The sequence below is a fragment of the Carassius gibelio genome, chromosome A5 (genome assembly GCF_023724105.1).
Source record: "Carassius gibelio isolate Cgi1373 ecotype wild population from Czech Republic chromosome A5, carGib1.2-hapl.c, whole genome shotgun sequence".
Lineage (NCBI taxonomy): Eukaryota > Metazoa > Chordata > Actinopteri > Cypriniformes > Cyprinidae > Carassius > Carassius gibelio.
The window spans coordinates 14,215,973-14,235,448 of NC_068375.1; the positions used below are offsets into that span (position 1 = coordinate 14,215,973).

At 37.2% G+C, this 19,476-nt stretch overlaps 1 protein-coding gene across 4 annotated transcripts in view; it reads left to right on the forward strand.

Moving 5' to 3' along the window:
* LOC127995703 (double C2-like domain-containing protein beta) overlaps positions 1-19,476 on the forward strand; it is a 211,153-nt gene that overhangs the window by 49,952 nt on the left and 141,725 nt on the right. For all 4 annotated transcript variants that reach the window (XM_052591892.1, XM_052591893.1, XM_052591894.1 and 1 more), the window contains exons 7-8: positions 13,744-13,842; positions 14,233-14,400. In XM_052591892.1, coding sequence (XP_052447852.1) covers positions 13,744-13,842; positions 14,233-14,400 — 267 coding nt within the window. The remainder of the gene's footprint in view (positions 1-13,743; positions 13,843-14,232; positions 14,401-19,476) is intronic.

Consider the following 19,476-nt stretch of genomic DNA (forward strand, 5'->3'; position numbering starts at 1 on the left):
TAAATAAAAGATCAAAAGGATTAACAACACAGATGAATTTATATATATATATATATATATATATATATATATATATATATACAGTATTGTTCAAAATAATAGCAGTACAATGTGACTAACCAGAATAATCAAGGTTTTTCGTATATTTTTTTATTGCTACGTGGCAAACAAGTTACCAGTAGGTTCAGTAGATTCTCAGAAAACAAATGAGACCCAGCATTCATGATATGCACGCTCTTAAGGCTGTGCAATTGGGCAATTAGTTGAATTAGTTGAAAGGGGTGTGTTCAAAAAAATAGCAGTGTGGCATTCAATCACTGAGGTCATCAATTTTGTGAAGAAACAGGTGTGAATCAGGTGGCCCCTATTTAAGGATGAAGCCAACACTTGTTGAACATGCATTTGAAAGCTGAGGAAAATGGGTCGTTCAAGACATTGTTCAGAAGAACAGCGTACTTTGATTAAAAAGTTGATTAGAGAGGGGAAAACCTATAAAGAGGTGCAAAAAATGATAGGCTGTTCAGCTAAAATGATCTCCAATGCCTTAAAATGGAGAGCAAAACCAGAGAGACGTGGAAGAAAACGGAAGACAACCATCAAAATGGATAGAAGAATAACCAGAATGGCAAAGGCTCAGCCAATGATCACCTCCAGGATGATCAAAGACAGTCTGGAGTTACCTGTAAGTACTGTGACAGTTAGAAGACGTCTGTGTGAAGCTAATCTATTTTCAAGAATCCCCCGCAAAGTCCCTCTGTTAAAAAAAAAGGCATGTGCAGAAGAGGTTACAATTTGCCAAAGAACACATCAACTGGCCTAAAGAGAAATGGAGGAACATTTTGTGGACTGATGAGAGTAAAATTGTTCTTTTTGGGTCCAAGGGCCACAGGCAGTTTGTGAGACGACCCCCAAACTCTGAATTCAAGCCACAGTACACAGTGAAGACAGTGAAGCATGGAGGTGCAAGCATCATGATATGGGCATGTTTCTCCTACTATGGTGTTGGGCCTATTTATCGCATACCAGGGATCATGGATCAGTTTGCATATGTTAAAATACTTGAAGAGGTCATGTTGCGCTATGCTGAAGAGGACATGCCCTTGAAATGGTTGTTTCAACAAGACAATGACCCAAAACACACTAGTAAACGGGCAAAGTCTTGGTTCCAAACCAACAAAATTAATGTTATGGAGTGGCCAGCCCAATCTCCAGACCTTAATCCAATTGAGAACTTGTGGGGTGATATCAAAAATGCTGTTTCTGAAGCAAAACCAAGAAATGTGAATGAATTGTGGAATGTTGTTAATGAATCATGGAGTGGAATAACAGCTGAGAGGTGCCACAAGTTGGTTGACTCCATGCCACCCAGATGTCAAGCAGTTTTAAAAAAACTGTGGTCATACAACTAAATATTAGTTTAGTGATTCACAGGATTGCTAAATCCCAGAAAAAAAAATGTTTGTACAAAATAGTTTTGAGTTTGTACAGTCAAAGGTAGACACTGCTATTTTTTTGAACACACCCCTTTCAACTAATTGCCCAATTGCACAGCCTTAAGAGCGTGCATATCATGAAGGCTGGGTCTTGTTTGTTTTCTGACAATCTACTGAACCTACTGGTAACTTGTTTGCCACGTAGCAATAAAAAATATACTAAAAACCTTGATTATTCTGGTTAGTCACATTGTACTGCTATTATTTTGAACAATACTGTATATGAATATAATTTTTATATATATAATTTTTTTTTTTTTTTTTTTTTTTTACACTATAGTGCCCTTACAAGATTATTTTTAGTCCAATACAAGTTAAGCACATTTGACAGCATTTATCTCCCAACATTATCACAAAAATTTATTTCCATGTGTTTATCTTTTTCTTAATAAAAACACAAATCTGGGTTACAGTGAAGCACTTTCAGTAGAAGTAAATGTAGCCAGTTTGTAAAGTTTCAGTTGTATACTGTGACCACAAGATGTAGACAATGTATGCTTACAATATGTTAGTGTGAGTAAACATAGTGTTATAAACTGTTTGTTTTAAATAATCTCCACATACAGTTTAGACCAATCGAATGAAAGTGCAACATTAAAATGGAAGCACATTAATAGCACTAAAAGATACATTTTGCTTTAATATTTGGCATTCAAAAGTGGAAGAACTTTAAATTCCTTAAGTAGTGCTGTAGGAAATTCCATTTACTACAGCATAATCAAAGTTTATTCAGTAAACTGCTGTTTAACAAACCTGCATCAAATATATATTTAAAAATAAAAATAAAAATCCTGGAATATTTGGACACACAAAAATGTATAAACAACTTTGCATTAGATAAGAAAGATAGCATGAATCACACATACACGAATGTTTGTTAGGTTTAAAATGGTAAAATATTAGATGTACTTTGCTGTATACCCACACTTTATTGGGATTTTGAGCTGTGTCTGTGATTAGGCCATTGTAGCAGTTCTCTAAATAAACTGGTGAGGCTATAGATCTAAAGGTCAGGTTGCTTATTAAAATGCCCTTTAGTCATTTCAGCACCTGAGATGGGACATCCCATTCTCTACCGGTGATACTATTAATGAGCTCAGCCATCTTAAGGGGACCTCATTTAACCCTTCTCCAAATAAACATTCACTCCTACATCCATTTCAGGCTGAAATGCTCCTAGCATCCAGGCACAGTTCTGCTTAACCCTGCAGGAATGCATTTAAGGGAGGAGGAAAAGTGAAATATGTGTAAAAAATAAACACACCATGGCATGAATTAAATGGACGCATCTGCAGGGTGTGATAAGCTTACTTATCAGAAGAATTAGGCAGTAGAAAGAGTCCTACAGCATGTGAACCTACCTCCCTCTAGTGCTGTTGCGTCTCGCAGTAAAGATGCTCAGAAGACCAATATATCATTATTTTATTACAATGAAACATGTGGCCCATCAGAATTTACAGTCACACAGTTTTCTCATGCATTTGATTATCTCCAACATGCAAATAAGATGTTCAGGAACATTCATCAATTCCACACATGGTGGTGCTTTATAATTTTACGAAGATGCATCTTCGGAGCGGTTTACATTGACAGGTGTGCATCTGTTCATATGTTCCTGTACTGCAATTCATATGTAGTTGACATGAGTTTTATTTTCCTTTTTTGTTAAACCAGTCTTAGAGCACCAAATGTGGCTTAGTGCTGTCCACGCTTGCTTGAGAGTGAGAGGTGTATGAGATGCATTAGTGTCGTAGGGGTGGACACCTTTTCTGACTGTATCCATTTAAAGGATGACTGAATAAATAAGGTCTGAAAGGCTTTTGGTGGTATTAACATAGAGTAATACCTCCACACCAGCTGCTGCTATTATGCATGTTCATATCAGAGGCTGATACTGAATGAAGCATGATAAGAGCACACATGTTGATTTAAAGGACTTCATCTTACAAACCCTTTGATAACGCACAAATTAAGGTTATTCAGAGGTTGTTTTAGCATTTTAGGTTCAAAGCATCAAGAATCATTTAACTTTTTATAGGTATAGTTGGCATATTTGAATTATTGTGTTAGTGATATATGCTTCTTTGCAGATTAAACATTTATTTTTACATTTCTGAAATGTATATATTCCTGAGTTCAACTTAAGCCAGTAAGCAACATCTCATTGGAGGGGAATATTTTGTTTAAAACAAAAATATATATCTAAATTTTATTACACAAAAGAATCATATGGATCAGAAAATTACATGGACTATTTTATGGTGCTTTTCCATCCTTTTTTGAAACTTGAATGCTTTGGTCCCTGTTGAATGTAGTGGGAAATGCATGGGAAAGTGTGATAAGCACTGTTAAGCACAGTTGCTCCTTTTCATGTTCAATGGCAATAATTCATACAGCTTTTGAACAATATGCAGGGTGCGTAATTGATGACAAAGCCTTTAAAAAAAAAAAAAAAAAAAACTCTTCCTGTAACACCGTTTTTAACACCGCTTTTGAACCTGAAACATCTTCCACAGATGCAGTGTAAATGCTTTACTGTCACCTGTCTATGCACTTTCAGTCACAAACAGCAGATTGTGACTAAATTAAAAAATTACAATTAAATTAAATTTATGCATTTAGCAGACCCTTTATTCCAAAGCGACTTACAGTGCATTCAGGCTATCAATTTTTACATATCATGTGTTCCCGGGGAATCGAACCCTCAACCTTGCGCTTGCTTGCTTGCTTGCTTGCTACCCCGTGCTCTACCAGTTGAGCTACAGGAACACTATTAGGCTATTAGGCTGTGATTTGTCATGCAGGGTCAATGTGACTCTGTGTAGCTCCACTGGATCTTCAGAAGAGAAGGGTTAAATTACCAGTGCATACATGCAGTTAACTATTGATATTAACTATAATAAAACATTATTTTTGGAATAATGAAAGACAAAACCTAAATTTATGCAGCTATTTCAGGACATTTTATATGTCATCTGTCTTGTTGTAATAGTATTGACTCAACCTGCACAGAGTAAATGTGCAATAATGGTAATAGAATAATGTTAAATCTAGTATTGTTGAAATATGATTAAATAGCATGTATGCTCTGGCATTTTGAAGCCAGTTGTCAAATTTATTTTCAATGAGTATTACAAAAAATGCAGAGACAGAAGAATTTATTGAAGGAAATGTTTCTGGTTTAAAAAAAAAATGTTCAGCTCTATTTACATCATCTCTTGGCTTCATGTAGATTAGATTACAACAAAATTATTCTCACTCATTTGTAAATACAAAAGAAAGTGCTTTAACAAAATGCAAACTTCACATTTCTGCATTTAAATCCTCATTATAGATGCCGTCAAAACTTGTATTGAATCTGGAACATCCTTTTAGGCTGACAGGTCAAAGTCATCACATCTGAACAAATGTAACAAAACCATATAGATACACATTAGACCGAATATCTTTGTTCAACTGATGGTTAGATTAGGTAAAGTTTCACTCAACCTGATGTGATTGGACATGCAGGTAAAGCACTTCCCGTCCCAGATGCTCGGGGGGACAGAAAGGAGAATAAAGATTATCTAAGCATTCACTCAGCTACTTTCAGATTTTAACAGTGATTTCATAAATTAAACTTTTTCATTTTAAGTTCTGCTTGGTACAGTTGTTTTACAAGACTCAAAGTCACCCATTTTATAAAAAAATAATCCTCCAATAATTATTCTGGAAATAGAAGCACCTTACAGATAGCGTCTTATCTGCCATAAGCTTTTAGCATCAGACACGCTCAGTGCTACAGAAAATACTGCAGAAAATGTAGATAACACCTCTACATCTTCAGCTGTTTTTCTTCATCAACATTGATCTTCCCCTCTCTCTCTCTCTCTCTGCCTGCCAGAATAATTTCTGTATACTCAGGAATTAATTCTGGAGGGTTAATCGGGCTAAATGTATGTAAATTTGTAAAATACAGCTCATTGGAATTTCATGAAAATCCGGCATCTGGCAGCCATAACATATTTGGGATGATAATGTGCCAGTCGGATGGGAAATGAGCTCTTATTTAGAAATTACTGACCACAGGGCAGTCTGAGATAGTGGTGATTCACATTTTGTATAAGAAAACTAACTTTGCAGCCTGTCTTGCATTTTGAAGGACTTTTCAGTGTTGAGAGTTTCTCGTAATTTTTGTTGATTTGATTTTGTTGAATTTCACAATCATTTGTTTTAGGATGTACTCACACTAAGCCTTTTGAACCACGCCCGAGTGTGTTTGACCCCCAAAGGGCTGTTCGTTTGACTAGTGCGAGCGCTTCGTTTAGCTGGCCCTGGCCCGGTTGGAAAAGGTTTTCAATAAATTTAATTCAGTCAAGTATATTTAGGTTTATAGTGGTTCTGGTTCTTACCTTATTGATGAACAGGAAATGTAGTTTGTGAGTAAAGCTGCAAATGATTTCATTAGCCTCAGCTGTCTCTGTAATAATTTTCTACATAATAATCGCACTCTGACTTGGTTCAAGGCAGCCGTGCCTAGTTTGAGTGCACCCTTAGAAATACCATGTAGACAGGGATGTCCATGTTCCCCACTTCTAATGCTTTGCTTTGTCATTAAATGTTTGATGGAATAGTTTTTCTGAGAATTATCAGGCCATAAATGAAATTTACCAAAAAAAAATATTTTATATATTTAGGGCAAGACAACATAACTTTTTTTTCCTGGAGAAAATCTGGTTGGAAAAATCACTAGATTTTCTTACCCTGAGTTTTCGAAGCAAAAATGCAATCATGGAAACCAGTGCATGTGCGTTTTTTTTGTTTGTTTGTTTGTTTGGCTAATTTATTCAGTTTATTTATTTTCTGAGATTTCAGATGCTATCGATCTATAAGGAAATGTTGAAATTACTGCAATTAAAAACCCAAAAGGTAAAAAGAAAAGCTGCAATGACAAAGAAAAGATGACTTAAGATGGACGTGGAGTAGATTTTTTTTTATTTTATTTTTTTAAAGAAGCCTAGATAAAGATTATTCAGATAATAGACTGAACAAAATTACAAATGCAACATGTAAATTTTTTTTTTTTTCATGAGGTGAACTCAAAGAGCTAAGACTTTTTGTATGTACACAGAAAGCCTGTTTCTCTCAAATATTTTTCACAAATCTGTCTAAATCTGTGTTAGTGAGTACTTCTCCTTTGCCAAGATAATCCATCCACCAGACAAGTGTGGGATATCAAGATGCTGATTAGACAGCATGATTATTGCACAGGTGTGCCTTAGACTGGCCACAATAAAATGTGCAGATTTATCACATAGCACAATGCCACAGATGTCACAAGTTTTAAGGGAGGGTGCAATTGGCATGGTGACTGCTGGAATGTCCACCGGAGCTCTTAAATTCAATGTTCATTTCTCTACCATAAGCCATCTCCAAAGACGTTTCAGAGAATTTGGCAGTACATCCAACCGGCTTCAGAACCGCAGACCACGTGTAACCACACCAGCCCAGGACCTCCACATCAAGCATCTTCACCTCCAAGATCGTCTAAGACCAGCCACCCAGACAGCTGCTGCAACAATCGGTTTGCATAGCCAAGGAATTTCTGCAAAAACTGTCAGAAACGGTCACAGGGTAGCTCATCTGCATGCTCATCGTCCTCATCAGGGTCTCAACCTGACTGCCAATATCCAGGAACTTCGCACAGCCATTGAAGATGCCACAATCAACAACCTGATCAACTCTATGCAAAGGGGATGCATTGCACCGCGTGAGGCAAATGGTGGTCACACCAGATACTGACTGGGTTTCGGAACCCCCTGGACCCCCCAATACAGTAAAACTGCACATTTTAGAGTGGCCTTTCATAGTGGCCAGTCTACGGCACACCTGTGCAATGATCATGCTGTCTAATCAGCATCTTGATATGCCACAACTCTGAGGTGGATGGATTATCTCGGCAAAGAAGAAGTGCTCACTAACAGATTTAGACAATATTTGAGAGAAATAGGCCTTTGGTGTACATAGTTCAGCTCATGAAAAATGGGGGCAAAAACACTTGTTTAGTGTATTAAAAAATAGATCTGAACACCATTGCATGCTGGTTATTATTGGTTAAAGATTTTGGGGAAGTCAAAATGTATTATGTACATTTTATTAAAAATCGTATTCCTTCTAAACAGATGTTTAGTCCAGTGTCTTGTGGCTAATAAGAGTTGAAGGCTATAAATACTTAAATTGCCCAATATAGAAGCACACTGTTCTCTTCTTAAGAACATTATTTTAATCATACCAAATCAGAGAATTAAGTGATTCCCCTGAATCAATGCAGAAGATGATTTGTTTCCTGCTTCATGTATCAACACTGTAACATTATGTAACCGTATTCTAAATATGAAAACAAGCGTATGTGCACAGTACCTATAACTGCGCTTTGTATCTGCTGATTACTTATCGAGATTTACATGCTTGGCCGACTGCTCTCATTCATTTCATTCAAGAACGAGCTATGTATCAGTTCATTCAAGATTGTATTTGTTCACTACATTCAACAAATCACATGCTCAGTCACATCTTGAGTAACTCTTTGACAGGATGAAACAGTTCACAGAGCTATTCACGAACTGCGCATGCGCTGCTAATAGCGACGCGATCGTGCGCTGCTGTGGAGGGAGGAACTTCAGGTTGGCTCAAAAACAGTTATTTCCTTTGACAAAGTCATGTGCAATCATTTCTGTTGTCTCCACCAAAGGTCACTGGCTGTTGTAAATCTCTGCAAGTTTTTCAATGTGCACAGTGCTTCCACAGTGCATATGATCCAATGTAAGCTGCAACTAAAATACAGGAAGTCAATTTGTTGTCAAGAAAACAATAAAACTAAGATTAATGTCACCCTGTAAAGTATCCCTAAGCAAATGGTGTCAATAAACCATTCTTTAATGATAAAACAGGCTGAGGTAAGGATATACACACCGATTAATTACACATTAAGTTCCCCGTCTCCGCGTCTGCTTCATAACTGAGGCCCTGTGGATTCCTGTCTCTTTTTGACTGAAAGTAAACAATCACTTCACATTTGCTGAGACCTTTAACTGCATGTCTAGTGACATTTCAGTTGGCTGAAGTACTGTCATCTGAAGTACTGTGGCCCCTAGCAGAGGTTAGTTTTTCTTAGTTCTGTTGTCTGGCCTCTGCTGTCATTGCTAGTAATGTGACTGAACGTTTCTGAATACCAGGAGGCAACAGGCTGAGGGAAATTTCATTCATCTGTAGGTGTCTTACAGTAGGGATATTAATACTGTGCTGTATTATTTGATTTTTGTTTGTTTAAATAAAATATCAAAGAAGTCAGGACTTATTTTCAGCATTTCCACAGATTTTAATTGTTTGTTTGTTTAGCTTTTTCTTTGCTATCATCTGAATGATTACCAGGAAACCCTGGAAAAATTATATATATATATATATATATATATATACAGTATTGTTCAAAATAATAGCAGTACAATGTGACTAACCACAATAATCAAGGTTTTTAGTATATTTTTTATTGCTACGTGGCAAACAAGTTACCAGTAGGTTCAGTAGATTGTCAGAAAACAAACAAGACCCAGCATTCATGATATGCACGCTCTTAAGGCTGTGCAATTGGGCAATTAGTTGAAAGGGGTGTGTTCAAAAAAATAGCAGTGTCTACCTTTGACTGTACAAACTCAAAACTATTTTGTACAAACATTTTTTTTTTCTGGGATTTAGCAATCCTGTGAATCACTAAACTAATATTTAGTTGTATGACCACAGTTTTTTAAAACTGCTTGACATCTGTGTGGCATGGAGTCAACCAACTTGTGGCACCTCTCAGCTGTTATTCCACTCCATGATTCTTTAACAACATTCCACAATTCATTCACATTTCTTGGTTTTGCTTCAGAAACAGCATTTTTGATATCACCCCACAAGTTCTCAATAGGATTAAGGTCTGGAGATTGGGCTGGCCACTCCATAACATTAATTTTGTTGGTTTGGAACCAAGACTTTGCCCGTTTACTAGTGTGTTTTGGGTCATTGTCTTGTTGAAACAACCATTTCAAGGGCATGTCCTCTTCAGCATAGGGCAACATGACCTCTTCAAGTATTTTAACATATGCAAACTGATCCATGATCCCTGGTATGCGATAAATAGGCCCAACACCATAGTAGGAGAAACATGCCCATATCATGATGCTTGCACCTCCATGCTTCACTGTCTTCACTGTGTACTGTGGCTTGAATTCAGAGTTTGGGGGTCGTCTCACAAACTGCCTGTGGCCCTTGGACCCAAAAAGAACAATTTTACTCTCATCAGTCCACAAAATGTTCCTCCATTTCTCTTTAGGCCAGGTGATGTGTTCTTTGGCAAATTGTAACCTCTTCTGCACATGCCTTTTTTTTAACAGAGGGACTTTGCGGGGGATTCTTGAAAATAGATTAGCTTCACACAGACGTCTTCTAACTGTCACAGTACTTACAGGTAACTCCAGACTGTCTTTGATCATCCTGGAGGTGATCAGTGGCTGAGCCTTTGCCATTCTGGTTATTCTTCTATCCATTTTGATGGTTGTCTTCCGTTTTCTTCCACGTCTCTCTGGTTTTGCTCTCCATTTTAAGGCATTGGAGATCATTTTAGCTGAACAGCCTATCATTTTTTGCACCTCTTTATAGGTTTTCCCCTCTCTAATCAACTTTTTAATCAAAGTACGCTGTTCTTCTGAACAATGTCTTGAACGACCCATTTTCCTCAGCTTTCAAATGCATGTTCAACAAGTGTTGGCTTCATCCTTAAATAGGGGCCACCTGATTCACACCTGTTTCTTCACAAAATTGATGACCTCAGTGATTGAATGCCACACTGCTATTTTTTTGAACACACCCCTTTCAACTAATTCAACTAATTGCCCAATTGCACAGCCTTAAGAGCGTAAATATCATGAATGCTGGGTCTCATTTGTTTTCTGAGAATCTACTGAACCTACTGGTAACTTGTTTGCCACGTAGCAATAAAAAAATATACGAAAAACCTTGATTATTCTGGTTAGTCACATTGTACTGCTATTATTTTGAACAATACTGTATATATATAATTTTTTTTTTTTAGCTGATTAGGCTGTGAAATAAGCTATTCGACCTTGTGTAGCTAGACCTTTGCTAGACCTCAGGTTTGGTAAATATCGCACTTTATTCTGCGACCAATCGAAGCTCATACAAAACTTTGAGAATCTTGCAAACATTTTATCACACTAAACTTGCAACAAATTTAGTCATTTTCATCCACAAAAGCACATTGCTGTGTGTGACGATCGTGTACCCAGAAAGACACAGGGAGAGCGAGAGATCCAATTGCAGGTATTTTAATATGGTAATCCAAATCGTAGTTGAATACAGCCAAGGTCAAAACCAAAAAGACAGTCCAAACAAATGAAAGGGACAGGAAAAGGGAACTCTGAATGCGAGATGACTCGGAGGACGAGCAGACAGGAGGAATCTCGGGGGACGAGAAAGCTGGACACACGAAGGGTAAGGACTCCATCCAAACAACAGTAAAAGACTGGAATATATAGGGAGACTAATGACAATAGAGTTCCTGCACCTGGTGCAATTAACAGGAGTGCAATTACTTTAAAGACAAGACCAGACTAGAGGAATTCTAGTGCCTACGGTGAAGTGCCTAAGGGTAAGTGAGCCCACTAGTGGACACCCAGGGAAACAGAGACTAGACAGCGTGACACTGTGTCATCCTGGTACTATGTAAACACAAGTTTGTTTTCAGACAGACAGGTTTAAAAACACTTGATTTGGTCAAATTTAAGGTAATCAATTGTCTCAAATAGTGTGAGAAATTTGAAGATGGTCGCCACAATATGGATACATGATTATTCAAATTTAAAAGGAATGTTGCATGTTTCAAAGACAAAATATTGTGCTGTTGCACGTTCTGCAGATTTTGCCTTACTAGATCAAAAAGTGTTTTCCAGATTTGTGCAACCATATGACCAGGTTAAACCAGATGAATCAGCTTCTCCCCCCTCCACCAATGTTTTCTTGTTACAGCACAGCACCCTTAAATTTATTCTTCAATTAAAATTAGATTCTTCAGTTTAAGTTAAGTGGGACCGCTTTTCTTGCTTCAGTTTTAAATTTGACCAATTTGCAATATAGCATTTGTCTCAATACTGAAATCTTACTAGAACTACTAAATGAGGTAGTCTTGCTGTTATTTAGGTTAACAGTGTAGATGCATAATAAAATTTGATGCAATTTTGTTTCTATTTTGTTACTGTGTTCACCACTTGATGTCCAGTGCAAAATCTGGGTCCTGAATCAAAACCAGTTGAGAACCAGTTATTTAAAAAGTATCTTTATTTCTTATTTATTTAAAACCCTCTTATTGCATTTGGGTCAGTTTTGACCCAGAAGAGGTACATAAAAAAGGAAAGAAAAAGAAAGAACAAAATAATTTTAAAATATTTAAAATTGTGTTCCGTTCAGTTTTGACCTGGGTATCAGCTGAAGCTTTGCTGCATTTGTCTCAAACACTTGAAGTAAAATATATTTAGCCTTTGAAACCTCACACTTAAAAATAAATATGCATTCATAAAGATGCTATAAACGCATGAAAAGTCTTCTTATGGTTCATAGATCAAGGCAAACCAACCCATGTGTCTTTGAGTGTGTAACAGTAATTCAGCGTGACGACAGAATTTGCTGCTCTATAGCTGTTTTTCTGAAGCCAGATTGGAGAGACGCGTGGTCTAGAGAGAGTCTGTGACTGGAGATGGGTCTCTCTCTCTCTCTCTGACTTACTCACACACACACCACAATACTGCAGCTCCATCCTCCTTCCTCTGATTGAAACCATGGCAGATGGGGTGCAGCAAATTGGAAGGCAGAACGGTGCTGATCCGAAGCTTGCCTTTTCTCTCTCTGATAAAAATATTAATTTTCAGCTTGGGCAAAAGTCACTGATCAGGGGCAAGCGTGTGCTGCTGGGATGATGAAGGCTTTGGAAAGACAGCCACAGGTCCATGTCCACTTGAAGCCTCTCAGAAGTTCCTCACTGTGTCTTTTCCTGCCTCTGCTCAGAAAATGAAGGCAGAAACAGTGGAATGGAGAAGAGAATATATATATATATATATATATTTTGTTGCTGTCTCTTTGTCACCATGCTTCTGTTCTACTTTTTATTTTCCAATTTACCTTCTTGCTCTGCCCTGAGCTGTTTTACAGACTGGTTCAGAATTCTGTAGATGTAGTCTTTCAGATGGAAAATGTTCTTCTGGTGTTGAAGGATTGTATTTTATTGAGCTGGAAGGTGGAAGGTCTTTCTCAGTCTGTCTTAAGAGTTTTGCCATACAATGGGTTTTGGGCTGTGCTTGGTTTCTGCATTTTTGGGTCTGGGTTGAAATTAATGAAGCAAATAATTATAATTTTTAAATTCATAATTATAGTTATGTTCTGCTATACTTGTGTTGTACTGAAAATGGAATATAAAAGAAAATCAAAAGAAAACAATTACTTCCAGGTCTGTTTCGGTCAGAAATCGTGAAAGAACTGCTCACTTTTTCTTTCATTGAGTGCAAAAGACGTTTTTTGGCATTTAGTGATTAGTGAAAATATTCCTTTCTGCCGAAGCTCTGTCTCATTCAGTGTAACTGATCGGTATTGGTGTTCAACTCATTGACATCAAATCTGGTGTGAAGCATCTTTAAACCACAAGTTTGAATATGCAAATTTATATTCATTTATTTATTTTACTTTATTTTTGCCTTTTTCACCTGTTGGAGAGCAAAGTGAAGCAGTGATAAGAAGCAAAAGAGAGAGGACCACAAGGCTTCAGCTCCGCATGATTTTTTTTAGAGCTATGGCATAAGGGATGATTAGCAATAAATAATACCCTCAATTTTATCCTGTTTCTTAAGGGGTGGTCACATTTACTGTTGTTCAACAAATGTTCATAGGCAAAATCCAGTCATTTCAACAGAGGTCCACATGAACTACAATTTCTGTATGCAGATTCGTGACCATGAGAATTTCAGCTACACAGCAGCTGCTCACGACTGCTTGGTTTTAATATTCATAAAGACTTCTTTGTATCCCTGTGTATATACAACACTATGCTTTTTATTCTGAATCGGCCTCAGTTGTTTTTTTCTCTTATGCCTTTTCCTTCTCTCATGTATCTCTTGTCTTAATCACTTTCTCACCTTTTGTCTTTCTGTCTTTCTCTCTGTCTCTAAAGTTAACTTAAGTGAAAGCGATGGCAGCGATGCCGAGCTCAGTGAATGCAGCAGTGACAGGAAGACCTTCATGTCTGAGACCGATCAAAGAAGAGATTCCGGTAATACACATCTAGAAAATTCACTGCCAAATATACACAGACACTCCCCACCCACTCACACAAACTCATACAAACTAATACAAGTCCATCTGTCAGATCCACCACGTTTCACAGAAAACCGAAATCCCCCTAAAGCTTAGATTTGTTTGTTTTACAGCTTGATGCACAAAATAAGCATTTATATTTATATATTAATAAATGCCTATTTTGCACAAAAGATTGCCTTTATAAAGGCTTTGTTTTACTAGTGTGCCCAAAGTGGATTTTAAAAAGAAAGACATATAAGTTTCCATATAGGTTTGCCATCTTCAGCTTAAATTTCGAATGTAAATTTAGAGTTGTATTTTATTTTGTTTTAGTTTATAATTGTGAGCATTTTTGTGCAATCAGAATCGAGTGGAGGCCAAGTGCAAACACCTCTGCAGTCCAGCATCACCAGTCCAAATCCAACCAGCTTTCACACGGAAAGCCCTTCCAGCGCGGCCAGCGAGCAAAGCAGTAAGAGTTTCAATCCGGGTCTGGAGGAAGAGGTCACGGACCATAGCCAACCTTTACTAAGTGAGTGCCCACATACACGTTTGCTTAGCTACCTAAATGGGGACATTCCACAGACTTCTATTGTTTTTGTTTTGTTGTTGTTGTTGTTTTTATATATACAGCTTGTTAAAAACACCATAACCTAACCCTAACTCTTACATAAAACATGCATTTTTACAACAAAAAACTTTTATAATTGGGGAAGCCCCCAGAAGAAGGTTTAGTCACATTTGGCTCACTCCTGGGCATATATATGTCCCCAAAATATGTTTATGCATACACACAAACACTTGCACACACATCCTTTCCCCTAAGAGCCAAGTAACAAAAGCCAAGCTTTACACTAAATAGAGTTGTCTGTCCTCTGTCCCCTTTTAAAATACGAAAGGAGGGATACGCCTTTTGTCAGTGTTTGCTTATTCAAGTTATCACTATTACTATGGTCATACTTTTTTTTAAAACCTTATAACCTGCATTGAAGAGGAAACTAAGCCATATCTATGGACCTTGGTGTGTGCTCTTTTGACTTGTGTTGGTAAGCATCTACCCAGAACAGCTTAGCAACCTTAGAGCAACATACTGAAAACCACTACAGCAACCACATAGCAACTCCCACAGCACTCTGGTATTGTGGCATCGAATTTCACAAGCAAGTAGTTTACTTTAGGTAGTATAACAATCTACTCGTATATGTGGTTCAAGCTCCTGAATGTATGATAAGACATGAATGTGCGGACATGTGTCGGTGTTATGAAGCTGTGACTCATTAGCAGGCCCAGCCGGAATCTACTGACTGTTTCTGAGCTTACTTTGAGAATACTTTGGAATTGCAGGTTTTTATTGATTGGATGAAAGGATTGTCACATTAGACAATGTATTTAATAAATAACAGTGATCAAACACTCTTCAAAAATAAAGGTTGCATAAATTGGGTTTTCGCAGTGTTTTTAATACTCTAAATACACTTTATACCTTAAAGGTTCTTGGAACCATATATGCCAATGCCAAACCTTTATTTTTAGGAATATAGTAGAGTGCGCATAAAGTTTATTTAGCTTATTTGGCCAACAGCAAATTACTTTTGCATGTGTCTGTCATCAGTTGCTGCTTTATTGTCCACCTCTGCATCTTTCTTCTCTGCCTTAAGGAACTTAAATTCCCAATTTCTCGGTTTAATAAACAAAACAAAACACAAAACAAGTAGCCCTCATTATTCCAATGATATTGTGTGTCTTGCTCGAACGCTCTCCAATTTGTACCGTTTACTTTCAGAGGTAAGAACCCCCCCCCCACACACAGGCTTCGGCAAGCTTAGCATGAGGTGCGATAACTTTCTGCCCTCTGTGTTAATGATAAAACTTTCAAATGTCAATGCAAGACATAAAGGAAACATAATTAAAGACTTTTACTGTCACAGTTATGGGCTGTGCACTGAAGTTCCATGTCCCTGCTGTTTTTGTTGTCATTCCTTTTATAATTCTTCTTCTGGCTGGGAGTCTATAACAGCCCTCAGAACAGTTTGAAGAAAAGTTGTCAAATTTGGCACATTGATTGTGGTGGGCCTGAAAATCCCTTGACTCATTTGTGGGGGTCTCAGTCAGAGCCTTTAGCAAAACTAGAAGTTTTTTTTTTTCAGCTTCAAGCGTTTATCTTGATTTATCTCTTGTTTTCATTTCTCCTTCAAAACGTGTTCTTCACATGGCGTTCAGCCTAATGTTCAGAATCTTAAAATCAAAGTTAATCCAAAAAACGTATTAACTAACCCCCATGACATTTCAAGCCTATGACTTTCTTTTTTCTGAGGAACACAAAAGAGGATATTTTGAGAAATAGCCATACAGTGAAAGTCAGTGGTCACCAGAAATGTGATATTCTTCAGAATAGTTCCTTTTGTGTTGTGTAGAAGAAAGTCATACAGTTTTATAATAGTTTGTGGTTGAGTCATTTTTTATGTTCATGTTCTTGTGTAGAAAAAAAAAAAACATTTTTTGAAGAATGTTCATTTTTGAACTAGGAATGTTGTGTACTGTATCTGTAGCTCCTTGTTCATCGGTGTAGTTTGATGTGTTTTAAAATGTCTCCAGCCATGTTAAAACTGCATTATCTCCCTTAGGGATTTTAACGACCCTAAAAATAAATTTGGTGTATCCCAACAGGTCTTGTTTTTTTAACAGTGAAGGCGAAATAAGAGGATGCAAATGTTCCTCTGAGAGCCGAGCAGCATTTATAACAGCCTGGCGTGTAATGCGCAGGCGTGCGGTCACCATGCACTCCAATTCATTTTCATTCAGCATTGTTTGTTAACCAGCTATAGTCATAGCCAATGAGGCTGTGGAGATGTTCTCTCATCCAAAGTCAGGCCTCTGTCTTTTTGTTTAAATCTACAGAGCCCCACACAACTTGCAAAAAATAACTAAACTAACTAAATAAAAAAATGTCAATTGTTGCCGTGAATTAAGAATTTGTTCAACAATTTATTAATTAGGCCACTTGTTTTAGTTAAATAGTGGTGACAGTGTAATACATGTGTTTTGTTTTTTGTTTTGTTTTTTCTAGTAAAGGCACTTACATTTTTTAATTGTTTCAAATAGATGCTTTTTTTTTTAATCAAAAAAAATCCTCAAAAATGTTAAACATCACAACTGGTTTTAACATCATAATTATAGGAAATGTTTCTTGAGCACCAAATCAGCATGAGAGAATGATTTCTGAACGATCATGTGACACTGAAGACTGGAATAATGATGCTGAAAATTGCCCAGCAATACTTAAAATATATCAAAATACAAAATAGTTATTTTATATTTGACAATATTACTGTGTTTTGGTCACATAAATGAAGTCTTGTGGAGCTAGTACTTAAGTACTACATAAGTAACTTCTTCAAAAAAAAAAAAAAAAAAAAAGGAAAAAATGAAAGTAATACTAAAATTCAATGTTAAGGAACATATTTTTCAGCTGCTAACATCTATGTGTCTTTGTCACATAGATGTGTATCATTTACGGTGTTTGCAGGAAGAACTCCCATAGTATGTGTTTCTGATATTGTTGCTGCTTTCTTCAAACAGACACCAGTTTTTTAAGATCTAACAGCTTTTGTCACACACCTTATGATCAATCTGAAATGTCAAATTATTTACACTGGCTCATAATTGGATGGCCAATTCTTCTCTTAGCTGACATGTAAAAGCTCTCTGTAAACAAGCACCAGCAACACATTGTAATAGAGGCAGTGAGATGACAGAAATGACCCATGTACCCTTTTCTCTCCATTTTCTCCAGCTCCCTGCTGCTAATGTGCCATGTGTCCAGTCTTTTTCATTCGAGGCTGATTTGTTTTGTTTTTCTTATCTTTGTTTTGTCTTCAAAATGTGATATTTAACCCATGATATTTAAAGGTTTACTGACAATATACAGTGAGAAAAAAATTATTTGATGCCCTGCTGGTTTTGTAAGTTTGCCCACTTACAAAGAAATGAAGGGTCTGTAATTTTATGGTATTTGATCCCCTACCAACCAGCAGGAATTCTGGCTCCCACAGATTAGTCCTGCCACTTTAAGAAGTTACTCCTAATGTCCGCTCGTTAAGTGTATAAGACATCTGTCCACACAATCTGTATCTTCCATTCCAACCTCTCCCACCACCATGTGCAAGACCAAAGAGCTTTCAAAGGATGTCAGAGACAAGATTGTAGATCTGCACAAGGCTGGAATGCGCTAAAGACCATCAGCAAGATGCTTGGTGAGAACGGGACAAATGTTGGTGCGATTATTCAGGAATGGAAGAAATATAAAACAAACATCAATCGACCTTGGTCTGGAGTTCTGTGCAAGACCTTGCCTCATGGGGTAAGGGTAATCATGAGAAAGGTGAGGGATCAGCCCCAGACTACACGAGAGGAGCTTATTAATGATCTTAAGGCAGTTGGGACCACATTCACAGAGCAAAACACTGGTAACGCACTATGCAGCAATGGACTGAAATCCTGCTCAAGAAGGCACATGTACAGGCCCATTTAAAGTTTGCCAAATAACATCTAAATGATTCTAAATTATTAATTCATCTCGTCGTGTTTGGAGGGAGAGAAATTACCCCAAGAACACCATCCATATAGTCAAGCACGAAGGTGGAAAGATTATGCTTTGGGGCAGTTTTCCTGCTAAGGGTACTGGGCGACTTCACTGCATTGAGGGGCAAATGAAAGGGGCCATGTACTGTAATCTTGGACGGGAAGCTCCTTTCCTCAGCCAGTACAATGAAGATGGGTCATGGATGGGTCTTCCAGCATGGCAATGACCCCAAACATACATCCGAGGCAAAAAAGGAGTGGCTTACAGTCTTTACAGGATTTACAGTCTTACCTCTGTGCATACCAACAAGGGTTTATGCACCAAGTTTTTATGGGTTTCTGTATTCTCTGTATGTTACAATAAACCTACCATTAAAAATTACAAAAATCAGCAAACTTACTAAATCAGCAGGGGATCATATTAATATATTCTTTTTTTTTTTCTTCTTGCGAGTGGGCATATTACATCTCTCTCAGAATAGCTGTTATGTGAAGTGTCTGCTGAGGTAACTATCAAAACATAATACATGCATATTTTTATAGGTGCTATGGTAAGACGGTCCACTGAACAATAAATGTAAATATCAGTTTTCAACATTTTAGTGACCCCAACATTGTGTTGTAAATGCCAGGTAAAAAACAATATATCATATATATATATATATATATATATATATATATATATATATATGTATGTATGTATGTATGTATGTATATATATATATATATATATATATATATATATATATATATATATATATATATATACAATTTGTGGAGATATGGAATACTGTAAAGATGTTACCCATCTCAGTGCGCACACACACACACACACACACACACACAACCACCCCATGAACACACACCCAGAGCAGTGGCAGCCATTTTTTGCTGCGGTGACTCGGGGAGCAGTTGAGGTGTCTGTGCCTTGCTCAAGGGTCTCACATCAGTTATGGAAATGAGGGTGGAAGAAAGAGCACTGTACATTCACTCCCTCCACTTATAATCCCTGCCAGTTCTGAAACTC